Raw genomic sequence first — 21,648 nt, forward strand, 5'->3', positions numbered from 1 at the left:
CAGCAGAGATGTAGCCCATGAACCAACAAGGTACAACAGAAAATACCTGGCATGTCTGCAGTACAGGTGATCAGTGTGGGAGCATCTCCTGCGCACCTCTTGCTGGTGTGATGAGCCCAGAGGATGAGCCTGTAGGCTGGCAGCTGCCCCAGTGTGGCTGTGCCATGGCTGGCTTGCACCTGCCGTTTGGCTGGAAGGGTTTGCCATTTTTTTGCTGTGTTCAGATGTTTGCAAATCCAGGCAGTCCAGCGGTACAGTCATGGCTGCCTGGGGAGTGGGTGTCGGGATGATGCTGAGCATTGCCCGAGCTGCTGTGAATGGCCTTCATGGCATTGCAGGCTGCATCCTAGAGCTGGGCTACACCCTCGCTGCCAGCTGTAGGACACAGAAGAGATGGAGTCAAGGTGTTGCCAGGTCTTCAGTGCTGCTGGTGCTGGAACAGAGTGGATGAAAGGCCCCCAAGAGCTCACATTTCCCCTCTGAATATTTCACGAGAGTCCTGCAGACGTTTGTGGCTGTTCCCACTGCCATGGCTGCCTCGCTGACCCTTTCTGTCCCCTCTCAGGACATGCTTATGCAGCTGGCGAAGGCAGTGGCCAGTGCTGCTGCTACGCTGGTGCTCAAAGCCAAGAACGTGGCCCAGAAGACAGAAGACGCAGCGCTGCAGACACAGGTGATCGCTGCGGCCACCCAGTGCGCCCTCTCCACCTCCCAGCTCGTGGCCTGCACCAAGGTAAGCAGCAAGGTTAACCCTTGCCTCAGCATGCCTGCAAGCTTCTCCTGGCAGGGGGGGCAGCTTCATAGTGGGCTCCTAGATGTGCCAGAACCACATGTCTTAAGGCAGGACGTCGGGAGTCTGGCACAGGGAGTGTGGGCTGCCTCTGACTGGGTCCCTGCCACTGTGCCCAAGCAAGGAGTATCCTCTTTGGAGGAGCAGAAGTTTAAGATAGCTGTCTCTGCACAGCCCCTACAAGGAGCCTACCACGCTTGCTGCCCAACCTTTCTCCTCCCTTCTAGGTTGTGGCTCCCACAATCAGTTCCCCAGTCTGCCAGGAGCAACTGATCGAGGCTGGCAAGTTGGTGGCCAAGTCGGCTGAGGGCTGCGTTGAGGCCTCCAAGGCGGCCACCAGTGATGACCAGCTCCTGAAGCAGGTGGGGGTGGCAGCCACAGCTGTCACCCAGGCCCTCAATGACCTGCTGCAGCACATCAAGCAGCACGCCTTGGGCGGGCAGCCCATTGGGCGCTACGACCAGGCCACTGACACCATCCTCAATGTCACCGAGAACATATTCAGCTCCATGGGCGATGCAGGTGAGAGCAGCTGATGACAGCCACAGTCGACCACGGTGAATAGTGAAGTACCGGGGAGCCCTTGGGGCTTGCTAATGGGCCACACTTCCATTCTGTTCCAGGGGAGATGGTGCGTCAGGCTCGTATTCTGGCCCAGGCCACCTCCGACCTTGTCAATGCCATCAAAGCCGATGCTGAGGGAGAGACTGACCTGGAGAATTCACGCAAGCTTCTGAGTGCAGCCAAGATCCTGGCTGATGCTACTGCCAAGATGGTGGAGGCTGCAAAGGTTAGTGCATGTGGGATGGTGGATGCTGGCTTTGGCCCCCAGCCCTGTCCAACACTGTTGGCTCAGTGCTGGGGAGGGGATGAGCAGCCCCTGGGTGGGGCAGCAGTTCTCAGAGTAAGGGACCTGTGTGGTGGGATGGGCTCATCCCGGAGCTGTGGGTGGTAGCAGAGGAGCTATTCCCAGTCCTGCTACTGGGCTGTACCAGAGAGGCTTTGGGTATTTCCCCGACACCGTAAGCAGCTGGGCTACCTTGTGGGGAACTCCATGGCATCGGGCCAGAGCGGGTGCTGCTTCCAGAGGACAAGTGACTCCGTGGTCCCTGCGAGGTGTGATGGGTTTTCTGCTCTCTCCAGGGAGCTGCAGCCCACCCTGACAGTGAGGAGCAGCAGCAGCGGCTGCGCGAGGCAGCAGAGGGGCTGCGCATGGCCACCAACGCCGCAGCCCAGAACGCCATCAAGAAGAAGCTCGTACACAAGCTGGAGGTGAGGTGCTGGGCAAGGGTCTGCAGAGGGCAAACAGGCACGGTCAGTGAGCAAGGCTTGACCGGGAGCCCCCACATCCCTGCATTTTCCAGCAGTGTTGTTTTGGGGCTCTGGGCATCGAAGGTGCTGGGGATGCTCCAGTGTCACAGATACAGGCACAGGAGAAGTTATTTAGGGCGGCTGGGCCCTGGTGCATGGGGGGTGACTTGAGACAGACTGTCCTGCCACCAGTGTTAACTCGTGCCTCCCTGTGCCAGCACGCAGCCAAGCAGGCCGCTGCCTCCGCCACCCAGACCATCGCCGCCGCACAGCACGCCTCCTCCTCCAACAAGAACCCTGCTGCACAGCAGCAGCTGGTGCAGAGCTGCAAGGTAAGGGCCTGGACCTTGGCCTGGCATGTCCTGTGCTCCTTCTCCCCCATCCTATCTCCCATCAGCCATGCTGGGCTTCACATTCAGCCACAGTGGGCAGAGGACCTTGGGGTCCTCACTCAGGTCCCCCAGGAGCCAGTCTTTTGACTGCTGATCTGGGGTTGGATCCATCTCCTCCTGACCGTGGTTCTCCAGTGACTGTTTTTCCCTGGCAGGTGGTGGCAGAGCAGATCCCAATGCTGGTGCAGGGTGTGCGAGGAAGCCAGTCCCAACCGGACAGCCCCAGCGCCCAGCTGGCTCTCATTGCTGCCAGCCAGAACTTCCTGCAGGTACCCGCACTGCCCAGAGCCTCCCATGCCAGCTCTGGCATTGCAGCTTTCCTACCGTGCCTGGCTCTCCTAAGATACTGGAAGACCTTCTGTACGTGTTCAACTGACATGCTGTATGTTCATCCCCTTCTCACTGCTTTTTGTTTTGGCCTGACAGCCTGGTGGGAAGATGGTAGCTGCAGCCAAGGCCACCGTCCCCACCATCACGGACCAAGCCTCTGCGATGCAGCTCAGCCAGTGTGCCAAGAACTTGGCTGCAGCTCTGGCTGAGCTCCGCACAGCTGCCCAGAAGGTGAGAGGCTGGGTCCCATCCCACAGCAGGAGAGTGCAGCTGGTTGTGCAGAGCAGGAGAGGACAGTGGGGACAGCCTGGTGGCAGGTCATGATACCTGCTGAAGCCAGGTGGGCTCAGTGATCACCTGCTCACCTTCCCTTCTGCCCCATCACAGGCTCAGGAGGCGTGTGGACCTCTGGAGATAGACTCTGCACTGGGTCTGGTGCAGAGCCTGGAGAGGGACTTGCAGGAAGCCAAGGCAGCTGCCCGTGATGGCAAGCTCAAGCCTCTGCCAGGAGAGACGGTGAGGGCACAGGAAAGGGTGGCTCAGGGTGATGCAGGCTGGATTCTGGGTCAGGGGAGTCACCAAAAGGTGCAGCTCACCAACATGTCCCAACTCATCCCCCTGCAGATGGAGAAATGTGCCCAGGACTTGGGGAACAGCACCAAAGCCGTCAGCTCCGCCATCGCTCACCTCCTGGGAGAGGTGGCCCAGGGCAATGAGAACTACACAGGTACTCACCTCTGCAGTAGGGTTGGGAGAGGGGGCACTGAGCTGATGGGCACTGACCTCTCCATCCCCGCAGGAATCGCTGCCCGGGAAGTGGCCCAGGCCCTGCGCTCACTCAGCCAGGCTGCTCGTGGTGTGGCTGCCAACACCTCCGACCCACAGGCACAGAATGCTATGCTGGAGTGTGCCAGCGACGTCATGGATAAAGCCAACAACCTCATCGAGGAGGCGCGGAAAGCAGTGGCCAAGCCTGGTGACCCAGAGAGCCAGCAGCGCCTGGCCCAGGTAGGCAGAGTGTACCCAGGAGGGTACCCCAGTGTGCCCTGTCAGGCCATGGGAAGGGCATGAGATTGGCTGGGAGATGGTGACCACTCTTTGCTTCTCTGCAGGTGGCCAAGGCAGTGTCACAGGCTCTGAATCGCTGCGTTAACTGCCTGCCAGGGCAGCGAGACGTGGATGCTGCCATCCGCATGGTGGGAGAGGCCAGCAAGAGGCTACTCGCGGATTCGGTGAGCCAAAGGGGGGAAGTCTTGTGATGCGAGGCAGTCTAACTGCATCAGATTCCTCTAAGCGTATCCCTAAGCATGTGCCTTATTTTCATCCTCCACCTCCATTCACCTTGTTACCTCTCCTAACCCTTTACCTCCTTCCAGTTCCCTCCCAGCACCAAGAGCTTCCAGGAGGCGCAGAGCCAGCTGAACCGGGCAGCTGCAGGGCTCAACCAGTCCGCCAACGAGCTGGTGCAGGCATCACGTGGCACCCCTCAAGACCTGGCAAAGTCCTCTGGCAAATTTGGGCAGGACTTCAATGAGTTCCTGCAGGCAGGAGTGGAGATGGCCGGCCAGTCCCCGGTGAGAGTAAATGCCTGTTGGGGTGTCCTGAGGATAATGAGAGATTTGGGATGACTGAGGAGGTGGCTGACCACAGGCAGGGTGGCCAGGCAGTGGTGGTTAGGGTGGCTGTGGCCAACACAGTTGGTGGGATGGTCTGGAGCTGTGCAAAACCACAGCAGTAGGAAGAAGGTGGCTTGAGTTAGTTCAGTGAGAATTGCTGTCGGTGAACAAGTTGGATGAAAGAAACTGGCTCAGCTTGAAAATCACCAGAGAAGACCCAGGGTGGGTGTGGACTTGGGAAACGTGCTGCTGCAGATAACACTTCTTGTCTCCTTGCAGAATAAGGAAGACCAGGCACAGGTGGTGTCGAACTTGAAGAGCATCTCCATGTCCTCCAGCAAGCTGCTCTTGGCTGCAAAGGCTCTCTCTGCTGACCCTGCCGCCCCCAACCTCAAGAATCAGCTGGCAGCAGCGGCACGGTAGGAGGAACTGCTCCCTGAGAGATGCTGGCCACAGCAGTGGGTCTAGGTGTTGAGGCAGGCCTTGATCCATGGGTCTTTTTCCCGTGTCCTTGGCAGGGCCGTGACCGACAGCATTAACCAGCTGATCACCATGTGCACCCAGCAGGCCCCAGGCCAGAAGGAGTGTGACAATGCCCTGCGGGAGCTGGAGGTGAGAAGTCACATCTTAGTGAGTCAGTGGAGAGGCTGAGATGGTGGGGAGGGAGGAGCTGTGCCCCACTGCAAGGGGCAGAAGGGAGTGAAGAGGAGGTGCAAGTGAAGGATGCAGAACCTTTCTCTGGATGTGACACCCTTATCCCTGCAGACGGTGAAGGAGCTGTTGGAGAACCCCACCCAGACTGTCAATGACATGTCCTACTTCAACTGCCTTGACAGCGTCATGGAGAACTCCAAGGTGAGCCCTGATGTAGGAATGGAAGTCTGAGGAAGAAAACAGAGGATTTGGGAAGGATGTGGGTGCAAAGGGAAAGGTTGTTCCTCCTCCACTGACAAAGCACAGTGAGCTCTGATCCTGGGAGCACTGTGGTAGCAGGAGATGGGTGTCCATAACCAGTGTGTGGTGTATCCTGCAGGTGTTGGGTGAGTCCATGGCTGGCATCTCCCAGAATGCCAAGAACAGCAAACTGCCTGAATTTGGGGATTCCATCAGTGCCGCCTCCAAAGCTCTTTGCGGGCTGACAGAGGCAGCTGCCCAGGTGAGACACACTCAGTCCTGAGCATTACGCCAGGTGCACAGTTGCTGTATGCACCCCACCCCTTCCCTTCCAAGACTGTCCCCATGGGACAGTGCTGCCAGGCTCCTCTGCAGCCTGTGCCTGCTCTGAGCTCCCCTGCTCTGTGCAGGCTCTCTCTCACTGCCTCTGTCGTGCTCTTAGGCTGCCTATCTTGTGGGAGTCTCGGACCCCAACAGCCAGGCCGGACAGCAGGGCTTGGTAGACCCCACTCAGTTTGCCAGAGCAAACCAAGCCATCCAGATGGCCTGCCAGAACCTGGTGGACCCTGCCTGCACCCAGTCCCAGGTGAGTGTGGGGTGGGGCACAATTACAGGCATTTTCTTGCACAAAAAGGAGTTGTATGTCTAGTTGGGAGAGCTGCTTCCCAAGAGTTAGCCAAGATGGTGGCTAACCATCAGGCTCCCCCAGCTGCACTAGGAACCAGCTGGCAGCTTTGGTGCAATGGTGACAGTCCAGATGGAGGGCTCTGTGGGCGTGCAGGACCTTGGTGATCCTTCCTGAGTCTCACTAGTGCCCCAAATAGGGTGGGCGGGAAGAGAGATCTGTGGGGGTAGGGGGTCATGATGGATCCTGCCTTACTCTGCTTTCCCCTGCAGGTGCTGTCAGCAGCCACCATCGTAGCAAAACACACCTCAGCCCTGTGCAACACGTGCCGCCTGGCCTCCTCCCGCACCGCCAACCCCGTGGCCAAGCGCCAGTTCGTCCAGTCGGCCAAAGAGGTGGCCAACAGCACGGCTAACCTGGTGAAGACCATCAAGGTGCGATTTCCCTTCTGAGGCACTGTGGTGGGGTGGGAGTTAGGGCACGGTGGGGGTTGGATAACTGCTCTAGTCTATCCACACCAGGCCCTGGATGGCGACTTCAATGAGGAGAACCGGGAGCGGTGCCGTGCTGCCACCGCCCCTCTCATAGAGGCCGTGGATAACCTGACAGCCTTCGCCTCCAACCCGGAGTTTGCCACCGTTCCTGCCCAGATCAGCCCAGAGGTGGGATACTACAGGGAAAGGGAAGATACAGCCTGCCTGTCACAGGGGCTGCTGTAGGGTAGAGAGGGAGCTGTGCCTTCCCTGAGCCTGGGATGGAGTCCCAGTGGGGCTAGTGCACTGAGGGGGTGTGATGGGAAGGTTTCAGAAAGCCTTGGCCTTCGAGGGGCTGGTCCAGGGTAAGGGTCATGGGAGACTTCCCATGCACAGTCCCCTCCTTCACCATCCCATTGTCTCCCTGTGCAGGGGCGCAGAGCCATGGAGCCCATTGTCTCTTCAGCCAAGACCATGCTGGAGAGCTCTGCTGGCCTCATCCAGACTGCCCGTTCTCTGGCTGTCAACCCCAAGGACCCACCGCAGTGGTCAGTGCTGGCTGGACACTCACGCACCGTCTCAGACTCCATCAAGAAGCTGATCACCAACATGAGGTAAGCAGAGTCCTCAGCGAGCATTCCTGGGGATGTTTTGGCTCATCATCTCTTTGGCCACTGTTGGTGGGGGGAGGCAAGGGTTGGTTGGGATGGAAGATGCTATCCCTTCTATCCTGCCTGGAAGCTGCTCTTCCACTTCTCACAGAGGCTGATGGGAACACATGCTTGTGTGCCCAGGGTCTTATCACACTGGGTTGCCCCAAAGCCCAGGAGAGGGGTCCTGCCCCTCAGCAGCACCAGCCAAGGCTTGGGGCACAGGAATGGCGTAGCATCTGTCAGCACTTGCCTGATCCATTTGTCTCCCAGGGACAAAGCTCCAGGACAGCGGGAGTGTGACGAGGCCATTGAGGTCCTGAACAGGTGCATGCGGGAGGTGGACCAGGCCTCCCTTGCTGCCATCAGCCAGCAGCTGGCACCCCGAGAAGATATCTCCCAGGAGGTGGGTCAGGGACATGCTGTGGCAAACCTAATGGGGTGGGCGTCCTTTCCCCACCTCTCAGCTGCATTCGGACACCGTCCCTGCTGCAGCCTCACACAACACCCTCTCTTTGCACAGGCTTTGCACAACCAGATGATCACAGCTGTCCAGGAGATCAGCAACCTGATTGAGCCCGTGGCCGGTGCGGCGCGGGCCGAGGCGTCGCAGCTGGGGCACAAGGTAACCGGCGTGCGGAGGCTGACGAGGCACTTGGTGCGCGGCGAGGAGAGGTACAGGGCAGCTGGGGCTGGAAGCTGCTGTTGCTAAAGCTGCTCTTCCCTGTAGGTGTCCCAGATGGCTCAGTACTTTGAGCCTCTCATTATGGCGGCCATTGGTGCTGCCTCCAAAACGCCCAACCACCAGCAGCAGATGAACCTCCTGGACCAGACCAAAACACTGGCTGAATCCGCCTTGCAGATGCTGTACACAGCCAAGGAGGCTGGTGGGAACCCCAAGGTGAGCAGGGGCCTGTGAGGGACACATGTCAGTGGCGTGGGATCCTTTTGGGGTGCATGGTGCACGAGCATATAACAGACATGGAAGCCCCAGGGTGAGTTTGCAGCCTCCCTGTCGGGAGGGGAGCCCCTGCCTGCCTTACCTCACTCTGGCTTGTCCTTGCAGCAAGCTGCCCACACCCAGGAGGCTCTGGAAGAGGCTGTGCAGATGATGAAGGAAGCGGTGGAGGACCTGACCACCACCCTGAATGAGGCAGCCAGTGCTGCAGGTGTTGTGGGGGGCATGGTGGACTCCATTACCCAAGCCATCAACCAGGTGAGGGGAGCATGGAGAGGACCTAGCCAAGGCTGGGTGGGGGAGAGAGGAAGAGTAAGGGTCAAACCTTACAAGGTAAAGACCTTGTGAGCCAGAGCTAGAGTCAGAGTCTCCTGATGGTCTCTTGCAGCTGGACGAGGGGCCCGTGGGTGAGCCGGAGGGCACCTTTGTGGACTACCAGACCACAATGGTGAAGACAGCCAAGGCCATTGCTGTGACTGTGCAGGAGATGGTGGGTGCAACCAAGCCTATCACTGCAGAATGCACTGCCTGCCACCCAGACAGGCAACCACGCTCCTTGCCTTGTCCAACTCATGCCCTTCTTCCGTCAACAGGTCACCAAATCCACCACCAACCCAGACGAGCTGGGCATACTGGCCAATCAACTCACCAATGACTATGGGCAGCTGGCACAAGAGGCCAAGCCAGCTGCCCTCACTGCTGAAAATGAGGAGGTGCGAGCATGGGAGGGGGGGTTTGCTGGAGTGGTGTGAGGCAGAGCAGGGGCTGCTGGGGTGTGAGAACGGAGGACAGGGACACTTGAACTTCCCATCAGCGCTGGTGGCAGGCAGTATTCACACCTCCCCTGAAACATGATGTGGAAACACGGAGCAAAGCTGTGTTTCCGTTTTCCCACTCCTGAGTGGGAGGACTGGGAAAGAGGAGCCGGGTGGCTGGTGTTTCCCAGCGGGTGTTTCCCAGCAGATGCAGGGATAAGTTCCCTGCTGACTCTGTCATGCACACATTCCTCTCCAGATCGGCTCCCACATCAAGCGCCGGGTGCAGGAGCTGGGTCACGGCTGTGCCGCCCTGGTCACCAAGGCTGGAGCCCTGCAGTGCAGCCCCAGTGACGCCTACACCAAGAAGGAGCTGATAGAGAGTGCACGCAAGGTTTCCGAGAAGGTAGGTGATCCAGAGGGAGAGGTGACAGCGTGGTGAGTTGCAAGGGGTGCTGGATTGAGCCCTGTGGCCTTGGAGCCACCGTGCTATGTTCTCCCTGTGGTCCTGTTGGCTTCTGCTGGCTCTCAGCCGTGCTCATCCTGCCCACCTGATGGGGTGCAGGATGGATCCCCCTCTCTGGGCACCGTAACAGCAGCTGGTGCTTGTGATGGGTGAGGTGTCCAGGTGCTGCTGACATGCTGATGGCGGCCTGCCAGTAGAGTCTGATCTACACACTGGTGACAGCCCAGGGCTCTCCAAATCAGTGTTGGACAAAGCGTTTGCTGTATCTCCAGCCAAGCTTGCAGCTCGTGCATCATGTCCATCAGTCAATCTAAAGAGCACTCTTCTGAATAACAGATGAAAACGTGGCTTAAAAGCTCTAGTTGATAAAGCAGAGCAACAGCGCTTATAAGCAAAATCATGAATGCAAAACAAACACTTGTCTGTTGTGCCTGGCATATGCCTGCATGCTCAGGACCTCCTACAGGTCCTTCATTTCCATGATTGCTTTCCATTAGGAAGCTTGTTCTTCTGTGAGTGCTTGCCCAAGAACAGAAAATGAATTTAACAGCTAAAGAAAGAAGAAGTTGTGATGTTCTGGTGCCCATTATGCAAATCTTACTCATTTGAAAACTACCAGAGTTCAGTGTCTCCTAGACCAGCAAACATGATAGGTGCAAGGTAAAAATAAATAACTGGAAGCTGAGGAGGGATGCCCAGATGAAATATTCCAAATTCCTCTCCTTGGTATGGAGTGGCTCCATCCTGGGAGGTGTTGGAGGTGTGGTGAGGGTTCCCTGCTCCCCCAGTCACTCTACTCATACCCCACAGGTTTCTCACGTGCTGGCAGCTCTTCAGGCTGGGAACCGTGGCACACAAGCCTGCATCACAGCGGCCAGCGCTGTCTCTGGCATCATTGCTGACCTCGACACCACCATCATGTTTGCTACAGCAGGAACCCTCAACCGGGAGAACTCGGAGACCTTTGCTGACCACAGGTACCTGGGCACCTTGTTCAGCCTCTGCTCAGCCAGAGCCCCCCCCTCCCCCGTCAGGCTCTGTCATGTCGTCTCCTGTCTTTCTGAGTTATGGACGTGGCCCAAGGAGAGCTCCAAGCTCAGGTCGCACTAGCTCTGTTTCTCCTCCAGTTTGGACCTACAAAAATAGGGTCCACAGCCTCTCTGTACCCCAAGGACCACGTGTGCAGTTGTCCTCTCTAACGCACTTTTCCCCAGGGAGGGCATCTTGAAGACAGCCAAGGCGCTTGTGGAGGACACCAAGGTGTTGGTGCAGAACGCCACGGCCAGCCAGGAGAAGCTAGCCCAGGCTGCCCAGTCCTCTGTGACCACCATCACCCGCCTGGCAGAGGTGGTGAAGCTGGGTGCTGCCAGCCTGGGATCTGAAGACCCAGAAACTCAGGTGGGATGGAGTGTGTGGGCTGAGCTGTTAGCTTGCTTGGAGGTGTTGAGGGTTGCAGGTGTCATGTGGTGCTCTGGGCTGGATCCCGTTATGTTGTGGAGAGGGTGGGCTGGACTTTGGCTGGTGCTGGCTGAGCTGGACTCCCTCTATGCCCTGTGGTGCCCAAATCTCTCACTGCTGAGCTATCTGAGTGTGACTGTAGCTAAGCCATTCCCCTGGTCTTGCTCTCCCCAGGTGGTCCTGATCAATGCTGTGAAGGATGTGGCCAAGGCACTTGGGGACCTGATCGGTGCTACCAAGGCAGCTGCTGGCAAAGCTGGGGATGACCCTGCTGTCTACCAGCTGAAGAACTCTGCCAAGGTCTGTGGTGGGAGGAAGGGGATGAGGGAGTGGGGCTGGAGAAAGAGCAGGAGAATTTTCTGCCTGTCTGGTGGCAGGAGCACAACTTGGGTGCAGTCAGAACAAAAGAGAAGGAAGGGGCACATAAAAGGTGGGATACAGCATGCAGAGTGGACATTGGTGGGAAAACAAGATGAGGCAGTGTGATGGAGTAAGGGGACAGAGCCATTTTGGACCAAATCACAAGAAAGGGACAGGTGCCAGCAGCAGGCCAGAGTTTGTGTGAGGATTCATCCGGTTCTCTTTTTTTCTCCCACAGGTTATGGTGACAAATGTCACTTCCTTGCTGAAGACAGTGAAGGCTGTTGAGGATGAGGCCACAAAGGGGACACGGGCGCTGGAGGCCACGATAGAGCACATACGCCAGGAGCTGGCAGTGAGTAGCAGCCAGAACTGGCCATAAATGACAGCCAGAGCTGGCAGTGAGTAATAGCCAGAGCTGGCCACGAGTAAGAGCTGTGGTGCTGTGGTTGCCACTCTGCTCTGCCGCTGCCCTGTGCCTCACCGCCACCTCTCCCCTCGAAGGTGTTCTCCTCCCCGGTGCCTCCTGCCAAGGTCTCCACCCCAGAGGACTTCATCCGCATGACAAAAGGCATTACGATGGCCACGGCCAAAGCGGTGGCCGCTGGCAACTCCTGTCGTCAGGAGGATGTCATCGCCACGGCCAACCTGAGCCGCCGCGCCATCGCGGACATGCTGCGCGCCTGCAAGGTGGGGCGGGCAGGGGGTGTGGGTCTAGTGCTGGTTTGTGGGTGCCAGCAGGGATGGTGCTGGATGTGTCCCTGTCTCTGGGTTTCAGGAAGCAGCCTACCACCCAGAGGTGAGCGGGGACGTGCGGCAGCGGGCGCTGCGCTTTGGCAAGGAGTGTGCCGACGGCTACCTGGAGCTGCTGGAGCATGTGCTGGTGGTAAGTGTCCCCATCCTGGTTCCCAGGGTGGGCAGAGGCTGACTGTGTGTTCCCCAAATCCCCAAGGTCCTCTGGGCTCTTCACCTCCTCCCCCTGACGTCTTTGCACAGCCCCCTTCTTCACTGCCTGTGCTGGCACAGCATGTGGCTGAGCCCCTGCCATGGAAGCAGATGTCAGAGAGCTCAACAGGCTCTGAAGAAAGGTATTTGTCTAACAACAGATGGAGATTTACTGGCTGTAGACAGATGGAGGCTGAAAATTCACCAACATGATAGCAAAATCCTGTAAAAGTGCAGCTTCCAGTAAAAGTGGTGGGAGTAAAAGATTTCAGGCAGTGGGAAAATAAAGCTTGTTAAGTTCACAGGAGTGTAGGAGATGGGCATGTGTGGGAGATGGGCATGTGTGGGACACAGGCAGTGCCTGCAGTGGCAGCTATTACGACTACAAGCAGACTGCTGATCCAGTCTTCCTCTGACTGCTTCCTCCCAAGGACTTCAGCTGCAACATTAGTTTACAAGAAGCAAATTAAGACTCTAGCAGAAAAGAAAGGTAGAGAAGATCCAGTGAGATCCTTCCAGCCATTTGCATTCTTGCCAAGATCACAGAAGTGGAGTTGGGCACTGTGGGGTTGCGCATACCCAGCCCACGGAGCTGTCACATCCCTCCCTTTGTCCAAGGTCAGGACAAAGATGGAGGGTGAGTCAGCTGCATGTCAAGGTTTCACTAAGCTGGTTAGTGAGAGTCCACGTTCACCAGATGCAAGGTGGTGGAGCCTGGACTGTGGTTTCCTGCAGGGAAAGCCCCTTTAGGACAAGGATAACCAGCTCTGGCAGCAGAAGGAGGAGGTGGGCAGGAATCGATGGCTAGAAATGGAAGTTGAGCAGAGAAGTCAAAGGGTGTTTTTTTTCAAGGGAGGTAACCACTGGGGTACAGTTTCAAGGGGAGCAGTGAGTTTTCCGTCCCCTGCATCTAGATCAAATGTCTTTCTGGAAGATGCTTCAGGCACATGTGAATCATGGCAGCCAAGGCTGGAGTGCTGAGCAGAAATTCTCTGGCTGACCTGTTGTTAACAGATGATTAGGCTAATGACTTAGTGTGGCAGTGCCCAAGGTCAGTCTGCTTGCAGGAACGTGCCATTTTCCCTGTATTTTGGGTGTTGCCGTCCTGCTGCCATGCAATGTTTTGAGTATCATACATTCGTACATCCCTTTAAAAAGTTCACTGGATGTGCATCCTAGTCAGCTCATAGCCTCTGGGGTGCCTTCAGCTCCAGACAGAGACCATTTAGCAGTTTTAAACATGTTGTCAGAGCAGACAGCAGATTTAATAATCTGGCATTTAGTCTGGATATGCTTATGAGGGCAAACTGTGTCATCTGCTCGGGTACTCCGAGCCACGTGCAGCTGTGAAGACTTCGCTAGAATGGCCCCATGCAAGTCCAGGGTAAAGCCATGACTCCCCCAGCCTCTAGAGCACCCTGGTCTATGAAGGCAGGAATGGAGCTCATGGGTCCTGTTTATCAGAGGACAGCAGGTTTCTGGAAAGCCACAAGCAGGAAGGATCTAGGGGAGTGGGAGGGGAAATGGCAGATGGAGTGCTGCCTCATTCCCCAGCAGCAGCAAGTTCATTGCTGTGTCCCCAAGGCACCCAGTGTCTTCCATGGAGCATGAATAAGCATGGTTAGGGTTCAAGAATGAGGGTTATTTGGCTCGGGCTGGGAAACGTGGCTCCCGGCAGAGGAGTGGGAAAGCCTGCATATTTCACTGGGGAGGGGAAGGAATTTGAACCTCCATGGGGACTTGGTATTTGGTAACAATAGGTCTCTCCCTCCGAAAGCAGAGAGATCCAGTGGCTGAAAACTGCAGTGAAGCAACTTGGAGTGGGGAGAAATGAGGTGTAAAGGGGGTGAGGAGGAGAGCTCTGAGTGTAGGTGGCTCCTCCGGCCATGGGAGCCTCATCCGGGTGCCCCACCTTGCCCATCCCTGTAAGGCTGAAGTATGAGCTGATGATGGCAAGCACAGCTCCCCACCCAGGATCTCTGATCCTTCGTTCTCACCTCTCCTTTTGGCTGCCCTTCACCCCTCACTGAAGAGCACCCACTTTCCCCTGCCCTTCCCATGCCCCAGCCCCAAGCGCCCGCGTGTCCTGGCTGGGGCATTCACTGCTTTCTTTTCTCTCTTCTCCCTCCCTCTCTTATCAGCCGGTGAGTAAGGCAACGTTGGGGTGCCTGCTGGTCTCTAACCTCAGCATGAGCCTTGCTCACGGCTTGTCTGTGTGCCCAGCCCAGTGCTGGGGTGGCACTTGGCGTGTGTCCACAGGGAGCCCGTGTCCATGTGTTTGTGTGTGTTTACTCACACCTGCTCTAGCTGATGGGCAGCTGATGTCTGTGGGGTGCGAGTTGGGCCAGCAGTGAGCTCTGCTTGTTTGTACAGACCCCATGTGTGTGCACACATGTGCTGTGGTGTGTGCATGTGTCCCCCTGAGCGGAGTGAAGGACCCTTATGGCACTGTCTGCCAGCTTGTCCCAATGGGGCCAGCCCTCCAGGCTGGGACGTGGCTCCAGGGTATCCCCCTTTGCCCAGCTTGTGTTTGCAGACAAATCTCAAAAACGGAGGGGCGGGGGGAAGTGCTTCTGGAGCTTGAAGTGATTTGCAGGAGAGAAGTCATGGAGTGGGTAACTGCTGAATGCAGGAAGGTTTGTGCTGAGGGTCTTGTGTCTGCGAGATGTCCCAAAAACTGTGGATGCAGGAAGGCCATAGGGAAGCTCATCCCATCCTGGGGCAGCAGGACAATAGCTAGGGTCACTCAACCAAGCATCTCAGACAGTGCCTGATGTGTACAGATGTGGGAGGGGGCTGGGGGATCCCACCCTCCTTCCCTGGGGAGTGCACCCCAAACAACCCTGTGAAGTCCCCCTTTTCCAGGTGCTTACATCTGCTCCTTCCCCACAGATCCTGCAGAAGCCGACTCACGAGCTGAAGCAGCAGCTGGCAGGCTACTCCAAGCGCGTGGCTAGCTCTGTCACTGAGCTCATCCAGGCAGCCGAGGCCATGAAAGGTAAGGAAAGATCCTTCTCAAAGGGGCAGGACTGAGGTCTGGGATTAGGGTAGAAGGCTCAGCAGCTGATAGAGGAGGTAGGTGAGTCAGAAATGGGGCTGCACACAGGTGTAACCTGCCTTGATTCCTGGTGTTCCTAGGGACAGAGTGGGTTGACCCAGAAGACCCCACTGTCATCGCTGAGAACGAGCTGCTGGGGGCAGCAGCTGCCATTGAGGCTGCAGCCAAGAAGCTGGAGCAGCTGAAGCCAAGAGCCAAGCCCAAGGTAACAGTGCTGAGCCTTGTCTGACCTGCTCAGCTTGTGGTGGGCTGGGGCTCTCCTGCCTATGCTTCAGCCAGGTTTGAAGTCCCATCTGATGGCTGGTCCCTCTTCCTGTACTCCCACTGCCTCCCACATCCCCAGCTGGACCGTCCTCAGGCAGCCCATGCCCCTGCTGCACCCCACAAGCCTTAATCCAGCTTTGTATGTGCCCACTCGGCCCCCTGCAGCCATCATCCTGCTCTGCTCCGTCTGTCCCAGCACCCCTGCCTAGGACTCACACTCTGCTTTTGCCTACAGCAAGCGGATGAGAGCCTGAACTTCGAGGAACAGATCCTGGAGGCTGCCAAGTCCATTGCTGCAGCCACAAGCGCCCTGGTGAAGGCAGCCTCAGCGGCCCAGCGGGAATTAGTGGCCCAAGGAAAAGTAAGGCCATAAGAGGGGAAGAACTAAGAAAATATATGGCTGTGGTGGGTTCTCCCTCCTCCTGGGGCTGCCTGTAACCCTCATGCCCCTCATGTGACAAGAGGTGCACAGAGTGCTGAGCTTCAATCCTTTCCTTCCTTACAGGTGGGCGCCATCCCCGCCAACGCAGTGGATGATGGACAGTGGTCCCAGGGTCTCATTTCAGCTGTGAGTATCAAGGTCATGCTCAGGAGCTGAGGGGGACCTTCCTCTTGGCTCCTGCTGCAAAGGAGGAGCCCTTGTGCTTTTCCTCTGTGGGAGAAGCAGCCGTGCTTCTTGATCCCTCTCCCACCATGCTGAGACGTGGAGGTTGCTTCTTGCCATCCCATAAGGCACAACCTCCTTGGGGCCGATCAGGGCTCCTGCACCCCCTCTGACAACCTCTCTCCCCACAGGCACGCATGGTGGCTGCTGCCACCAACAACCTGTGCGAGGCTGCCAACGCGGCAGTGCAGGGCCATGCCAGCGAGGAGAAGCTCATCTCATCTGCCAAGCAGGTGGCTGCCTCCACAGCCCAGCTCCTGGTGGCCTGCAAGGTGAAGGCTGACCATGACTCAGAGGCCATGAAGCGGCTCCAGGTGAGTCCCAGGCTGTCCCTCCACCCCACCTGCCTCCTCCCAGTTGCTTGAGGATGGGAGTGGAGCGTGGGTGTTCTCCAGGGCTCATGTTCCTTCCCTATGTGCCATCAGCAGGGAGTCCATAGGCTCCAGGTTGCTTGGACTTGACTGCTGGCTGCATGCCAGATGTGTGAGTGATGCTGGGCTGCTTGGCCTGGCAGCATTCAGGGATGATTAACTGGTACAGGAATGCCTGAAGTGGGTGCCCTGCATCACTGGCATTTGAGAGGTTAATGTTTGGGTGTTATGTTTTGTAGCACCCTTAACTGTCAGGCTAAGGCTCACAGGAGGTTAATGCCCATGCACTTAGGGGTTAACGTGGGGTCTCAGCACCTCTGGGGCCAAGGGCTGGGGAGAGTCAGCAGGGCTGCCTCCAAGTCCCTGCCCCACTGCTCAGACAAGAGCCAGAGCCTGGCTGTGAGCAGCAGAGCCTGAAATGGTCATGAGCGGGTGACAAGGCAGCAAGCCATGTAAAGGAATCCCTGCCTGCAGCTCCCAGCACTCCTGGCTTCCTGTCCTGCCTGCTGGCCCAGCTTGGGGCAGGGGTTCTTTCACACCCCCAGGCCGCAGTCATACCCTGGGGCTGTGACTGATGCTGACACTCCCCACTTTGCTGTGCAGGCTGCTGGCAATGCTGTCAAGAGAGCGTCGGACAATCTGGTGAAGGCAGCGCAGAAGGCAGCTGCCTTCCAGGACCACGATGAAACGGTGGTGGTGAAGGAGAAGATGGTCGGTGGAATTGCACAGGTGAGGAGCAGAGCTGCTCCAGTAGGACAGGAGCAGATCTGGGTGCCGCCACAAGCTGTGTGTGCCTGTCTCAGGAGCGTGTCCTGCCACCCATCACCGTGGGTCATGTCTCCAGAGAGCCTCACAAAAATGCTGTGGATGCATGCCTCCCACCTGGCACCAGTCAAACAATGTGGCTTCACCTTGTCCTGGCACGAGTAGCAGTGGGTGATGGTGCACACTCCCTGGAGTGTAACACTATGGCTTCTCCTTGGTGCAGCGCTCTCACTACCCCAGTGTCTGTGACACATGTAAAAGGCAGAGCACTGAGTAAGGGGTGAGACCTGCCTGGTATTGGGTGCCACAGGTCCCAGTGCTGCCTCTGTGCAGCTGAGATCCTCTACAGGGCACAGGGGGCTGAGCCCTGAAAGCTGTGCTGTTCTGGAGTGCTCTCTGGAGTACCATGCTCCCAACTCGAGGGACAGCAACCCTCGTGCCCAAGTAGGCTGTGGCTGTGACGGAAGGGAAGCAGCAGCCAGAGATCCTTGCTCAGGGATTGGCATGGCTGGGGCAGAAGCTCCAGCCATCCCTGTGGAAGGGTAGCTGTGACCCCCGGGCTCTCTCCTGTCAGATCATTGCCGCCCAGGAGGAGATGCTGCGCAAGGAGCGGGAGCTGGAGGAGGCACGGAAGAAGCTGGCAATGATCCGGCAGCAGCAGTACAAGTTCCTGCCCTCGGAGCTGCGGGACGAGGAGCAGAACTGAGCCGCACACCCTCCCGCCCACTGCACAGACTGCTGCCCGCCCGCCTGCCCGCTCCTATTTAAGACGAACCGCCTCAAGCGAAGGGCTGCCTGGGCTAGACCAGAGCTCTGCCCGCACCCACGGCAACAGGACTAACCCAGCTGCCCCTCCAAGCCGGCGCCGCACCAGCAACTCCGCTTTGCTGCCCAGCCCACCTTCCCACGCACACCCAAGGCACAATCAGAGCGCTCGGAGGGACTCCGTTGGGGTGGGAGCCGGGGCTGCACTGGCTCAGGGCTCACCTGCCAGCCCCGGGGTTTGGGCCCACAGAGCTCTCCACTGCAAGGGGATATTTACTTGTGCCTTCCTCATTCCCATTTGTGCCCCTTTCCTCTCTCTCCTCCACGCGGGATGGGGAGCAGCAGGCGGCCAGCCCTCTCCTGTGCAATGGTGTGCAGGGAGCAGCGTGGTCTGTCGCTGAGCTCCCGCGTGGAGCTGCCTTTCACCTCCAATGCCTTATTGCTGGCTGAACCTTCCTCTTCAGTTTCCCCGGGAAGCACGGAGGCTCCCCCACGAGCATCCTCTTCAGCCCGAGCCCCTCTGGGGAGCAGCAGGGCTGGAAGCCACAGTGCCTCTGCTCAGGATGGGGGGTGATGAGTTTACCCCCAGAGCTGTTCTCTGCCTTCCCGTGGTGCTTCTCCCCACCCGTGGCCCCAGCCAGCTCTGCCTTCCTTCTTCTTCCCAAGTGCCTGCATTGTTTTCCAAGATCTACAGTATTTTTGTAACTTTTCCATTTCTCTAGTTTTGAGCCTGCAGCTTTCAAAGTTCATATATTTCCCTGCCAGCTTGTGCCCTGCCCACTAACACCCAGCTCTCGCCGGGGTCCCGTAGCCCAGTATCCCACCCCTCCTCGGCTCCGGGACCCCCGTCCCTTCCCCTTTGCACTTGCTGAGTCGTCTCTCACTATTTTGATACTTCAAGCATCCCATATTAAACACTGAAGGAAACCAGCTCCCCCCGAGCCTCCGGGGTGGGGTGGGGGATGCCAGTGTCTCCTCAGAAAGATGCATTCATCAATAAAATCTGGTTTTCCTGCATTACTGCTAGTTGGGTATGAACGAGACCCCCCAGAAGACGGGGAGAGCAGGGGGGCCACGGATGCCTGCCCTCACAGCAAAGGCAGGGGGGAGTGTACCACGGGTGCTTATACAGCATGGAAAATATTTGAGGCACGTCCAGCCCCAGGCACCCGGCAGGCTGGACCCCCGCTGCCAGCCATGTGCCGGCCTCGCAGGTGCTGCCGGGGGCCACCACCACAGGAGGGGGCCCTGGGGATTTTGTTTCTGGGGGATTTGGGCTTCAGGGAAGGCAGGGGGGTGGAGGAGGTGTGTGTAAGAAGAGCTGGGCTTTGGGCCCCATTCCTGCTGCCAGCTGAATATACCCTTGAGTAGCGTTATAGGGGTGCAGGTGGGGAACCCCCAACCCCCAGTCACTGGTGGCCCGTGGGCCTCCACTGGGGAGGCAGCAGTCTTTGGCATGATGTGGGTCTGGGAATGTGGCTGGAGCCCTCCCGGCTGCTGGCGCTGAGCTCACGCCCCGAAATAGCCCCCTGGGGCCAACCTGTGCGGGCAGCAGCTGCCCCAGCGTGTCCCCACCTGTTCCCACCCCATCACTCAGCAGAGATTTGGGGGGCCCGCACAGTGGCAGGGCAGGCAGGGATGCTGTGGGGTGCAGCGGGGACGTGGGCAGGGTGGCACATGTCCCCTGCCTCTGAGACCTGTTCCTAGCAATGTGAGCCACAGGCATCACCAGTGGCAAGGGCAGCATCCCGCAGTATCTCAGCCAGTGACCCCTGTCTCCTTGTGGGCATGTCCCTGGGGGTGTGGAGGGGCTGTTCCCAGCTGAGACACTCACCCCTGGCCAGGCTCCAGGGTGGATTTGTGGCTCTCACAGGCATCCCAGTCCTCCCAGCTGTCCCCTGACAATCTGTGCTGGCCTGACCCAGCACCAGGCTCTCACCCAGGTACTGGCTGGGCATGGAGCCCTTCTGAGCAGCCAGCAAGGACACTGAGGGGGCAAAGCGTGGCAGCAGCCCCAGCCTCATCCTGGCAGCCTGGGGTCAAGGGAGCTCCAGCACCACTGGCACAGCACTGCAAGGACATCCCCTGCCACGTCCTCCAGTTTGGGTGCAAGCGAGGGGTGGTGACACAAACACCAGGGGAGGAACACGGGGTGTGATTAACCCCCCATCCTCTAAATCCCACACATCAGTCAAGGGGTTATTTTGGTAGGCAGGTTAAGGCAAGGACGTGCAGAGGTTTGGAGCTGGGATGACACAGTCAGGAAGTGCCAGAGCCTCTGCAGGAACCCAAATCCAGCTAAGTTGAAGGTGAATGGGGAAGCCATGTCCCAACTTCTTGGGGAGCCCAGGGATGGAGTGAGAGCCTGCAGCATGGATTGCACCTGGGAAGGTCCCATTAGTTGTCAGGATAAGCCTTTCCCTGGGATTAAGGTCAGACTCTAGAGTGAAACATAGAGGTGATCACCATCCTTGGAGACCTTAGCCCAGGACAAGCCTGGGCATGGGGCAGCAATGTGAGGGACATGCACACACACCCTCTGCACCCCCTTGACCCAGAGGTTACCCCAGAGGATGGGCTTAAAGCCAGACCTGTGGGCCTCTGCACCTGGATGGTTCCAGCTGCATTGTCAGATACGACTATGACACCTGCAGCCAAGGGAAGGGGGCAGCAAGGGAAAACAGCATCCTTTAGGGGCACATCTGAGGGCTAGCCTGGCTCCAGGGCAATTTCCTGGCTGCTTGCACCATGCCCATCATTGTCTTTCCCCCATGGGCTGAGCCCACTAAGTTGCTCCAGACTGAAACATCTCACAGAAAGGCAACTATTCTCTTCCCAGGAATGATGGGAGACAGATCTTTCCCCTCCCCTTAGAAGCCACATGCTGGCAGTTACAGATTCTCCTTGTCCAAATATGTGCCTAATTTGTCAGTACTAATAGCTGCTCTCCAGAGTCCAGCAGTGGCTCTTCTGCTTTCCCCATGGAGAGAGCAGACCCTTGGTCCTTGGCTGCTCCCATCCCTCCAACCCACCCCCACCATCTGGGCCTGAGGGCTCCCAGAAAGCCACTTTCTCCAGCTCCAAAAATTTCTGCTCCTCTCTGCTTGGAGCACTGGTGCCGAAAAGTTGCGTCAGCCAAGGGCTGGCTGTGGCCCAGGGGTAATGGGCTGGGGGAGCCTGTGCACCCCTCATGTCCCCATCCCATCCCAGCCTGTCCACGTGCCACACAGCTCTCGTGGCCCCTCCACCAGCTCCTTCCAGCCCCCCCGACCCAGAGCCTACCCTGCAGCTGGCAATGTGCCAGAAGCATTTATGATCGTTATTAAAGCACAGGTTATTTTTGGAGGAGCTGGGATTTGAACGGTTTGCATTTTTTTTGCCTGTGGAATACAGTTTATTTAGAGCAGAAAGATGAAGAGGGGCAGCAAGCTGCCCACATGCCCTGTGCCACCCTGAAATGCTACCCTATAGGCTGTGTGTGTGCCAGGTGTCCCTGAGAGTGCCAGGGACAGTGGCACCAAATTGCAAGGCAGCGGGGAGGTGGGTGCTGAGAAGTCTACACAGAGCTGGGGCCCTCTTGCCCCACCAGCAGCTGGATGGGGATGTCAGGGGTTCCACTCAGTTCTCTCCTGGGGGATTTTCCCCATGTGGGCAATGCCTGTCCGCTGTGTCCCTCAGTGCAATCACAGCCCATGATTGCCCCTGAGTGCAATAACAACCTAAGTGTGTCCCCAAGAC

General features: G+C 57.8%; 1 protein-coding gene across 1 annotated transcript in view; it reads left to right on the forward strand.

Moving 5' to 3' along the window:
* TLN1 (talin 1) overlaps window positions 1-18,927 on the forward strand; it is a 35,433-nt gene extending 16,506 nt beyond the window's left edge. Inside the window, exons 13-52 of the mRNA XM_027907253.1 lie at window positions 455-733; window positions 1,018-1,312; window positions 1,414-1,580; window positions 1,934-2,062; window positions 2,320-2,433; window positions 2,649-2,762; window positions 2,920-3,054; window positions 3,211-3,339; window positions 3,448-3,550; window positions 3,623-3,831; window positions 3,936-4,055; window positions 4,200-4,397; window positions 4,719-4,858; window positions 4,958-5,051; window positions 5,205-5,294; window positions 5,473-5,595; window positions 5,776-5,919; window positions 6,231-6,392; window positions 6,480-6,620; window positions 6,864-7,045; window positions 7,355-7,487; window positions 7,605-7,706; window positions 7,812-7,982; window positions 8,148-8,297; window positions 8,428-8,529; window positions 8,633-8,752; window positions 9,054-9,200; window positions 10,071-10,237; window positions 10,475-10,658; window positions 10,893-11,018; window positions 11,317-11,433; window positions 11,583-11,768; window positions 11,857-11,964; window positions 14,916-15,021; window positions 15,162-15,286; window positions 15,581-15,706; window positions 15,851-15,913; window positions 16,141-16,323; window positions 16,984-17,109; window positions 17,720-18,927. Coding sequence (XP_027763054.1) covers window positions 455-733; window positions 1,018-1,312; window positions 1,414-1,580; window positions 1,934-2,062; window positions 2,320-2,433; window positions 2,649-2,762; window positions 2,920-3,054; window positions 3,211-3,339; window positions 3,448-3,550; window positions 3,623-3,831; window positions 3,936-4,055; window positions 4,200-4,397; window positions 4,719-4,858; window positions 4,958-5,051; window positions 5,205-5,294; window positions 5,473-5,595; window positions 5,776-5,919; window positions 6,231-6,392; window positions 6,480-6,620; window positions 6,864-7,045; window positions 7,355-7,487; window positions 7,605-7,706; window positions 7,812-7,982; window positions 8,148-8,297; window positions 8,428-8,529; window positions 8,633-8,752; window positions 9,054-9,200; window positions 10,071-10,237; window positions 10,475-10,658; window positions 10,893-11,018; window positions 11,317-11,433; window positions 11,583-11,768; window positions 11,857-11,964; window positions 14,916-15,021; window positions 15,162-15,286; window positions 15,581-15,706; window positions 15,851-15,913; window positions 16,141-16,323; window positions 16,984-17,109; window positions 17,720-17,851 — 5,742 coding nt within the window. The 3' untranslated portion in view covers window positions 17,852-18,927. The remainder of the gene's footprint in view (window positions 1-454; window positions 734-1,017; window positions 1,313-1,413; window positions 1,581-1,933; window positions 2,063-2,319; window positions 2,434-2,648; window positions 2,763-2,919; window positions 3,055-3,210; window positions 3,340-3,447; window positions 3,551-3,622; window positions 3,832-3,935; window positions 4,056-4,199; window positions 4,398-4,718; window positions 4,859-4,957; window positions 5,052-5,204; window positions 5,295-5,472; window positions 5,596-5,775; window positions 5,920-6,230; window positions 6,393-6,479; window positions 6,621-6,863; window positions 7,046-7,354; window positions 7,488-7,604; window positions 7,707-7,811; window positions 7,983-8,147; window positions 8,298-8,427; window positions 8,530-8,632; window positions 8,753-9,053; window positions 9,201-10,070; window positions 10,238-10,474; window positions 10,659-10,892; window positions 11,019-11,316; window positions 11,434-11,582; window positions 11,769-11,856; window positions 11,965-14,915; window positions 15,022-15,161; window positions 15,287-15,580; window positions 15,707-15,850; window positions 15,914-16,140; window positions 16,324-16,983; window positions 17,110-17,719) is intronic.
* Window positions 18,928-21,648: the final 2,721 nt, after the last annotated feature.

Source organism: Empidonax traillii, unplaced genomic scaffold, assembly GCF_003031625.1.
Source record: "Empidonax traillii isolate 1590-97213 ecotype Southwest subspecies unplaced genomic scaffold, ASM303162v1 scaffold26:size2357266, whole genome shotgun sequence".
Lineage (NCBI taxonomy): Eukaryota > Metazoa > Chordata > Aves > Passeriformes > Tyrannidae > Empidonax > Empidonax traillii.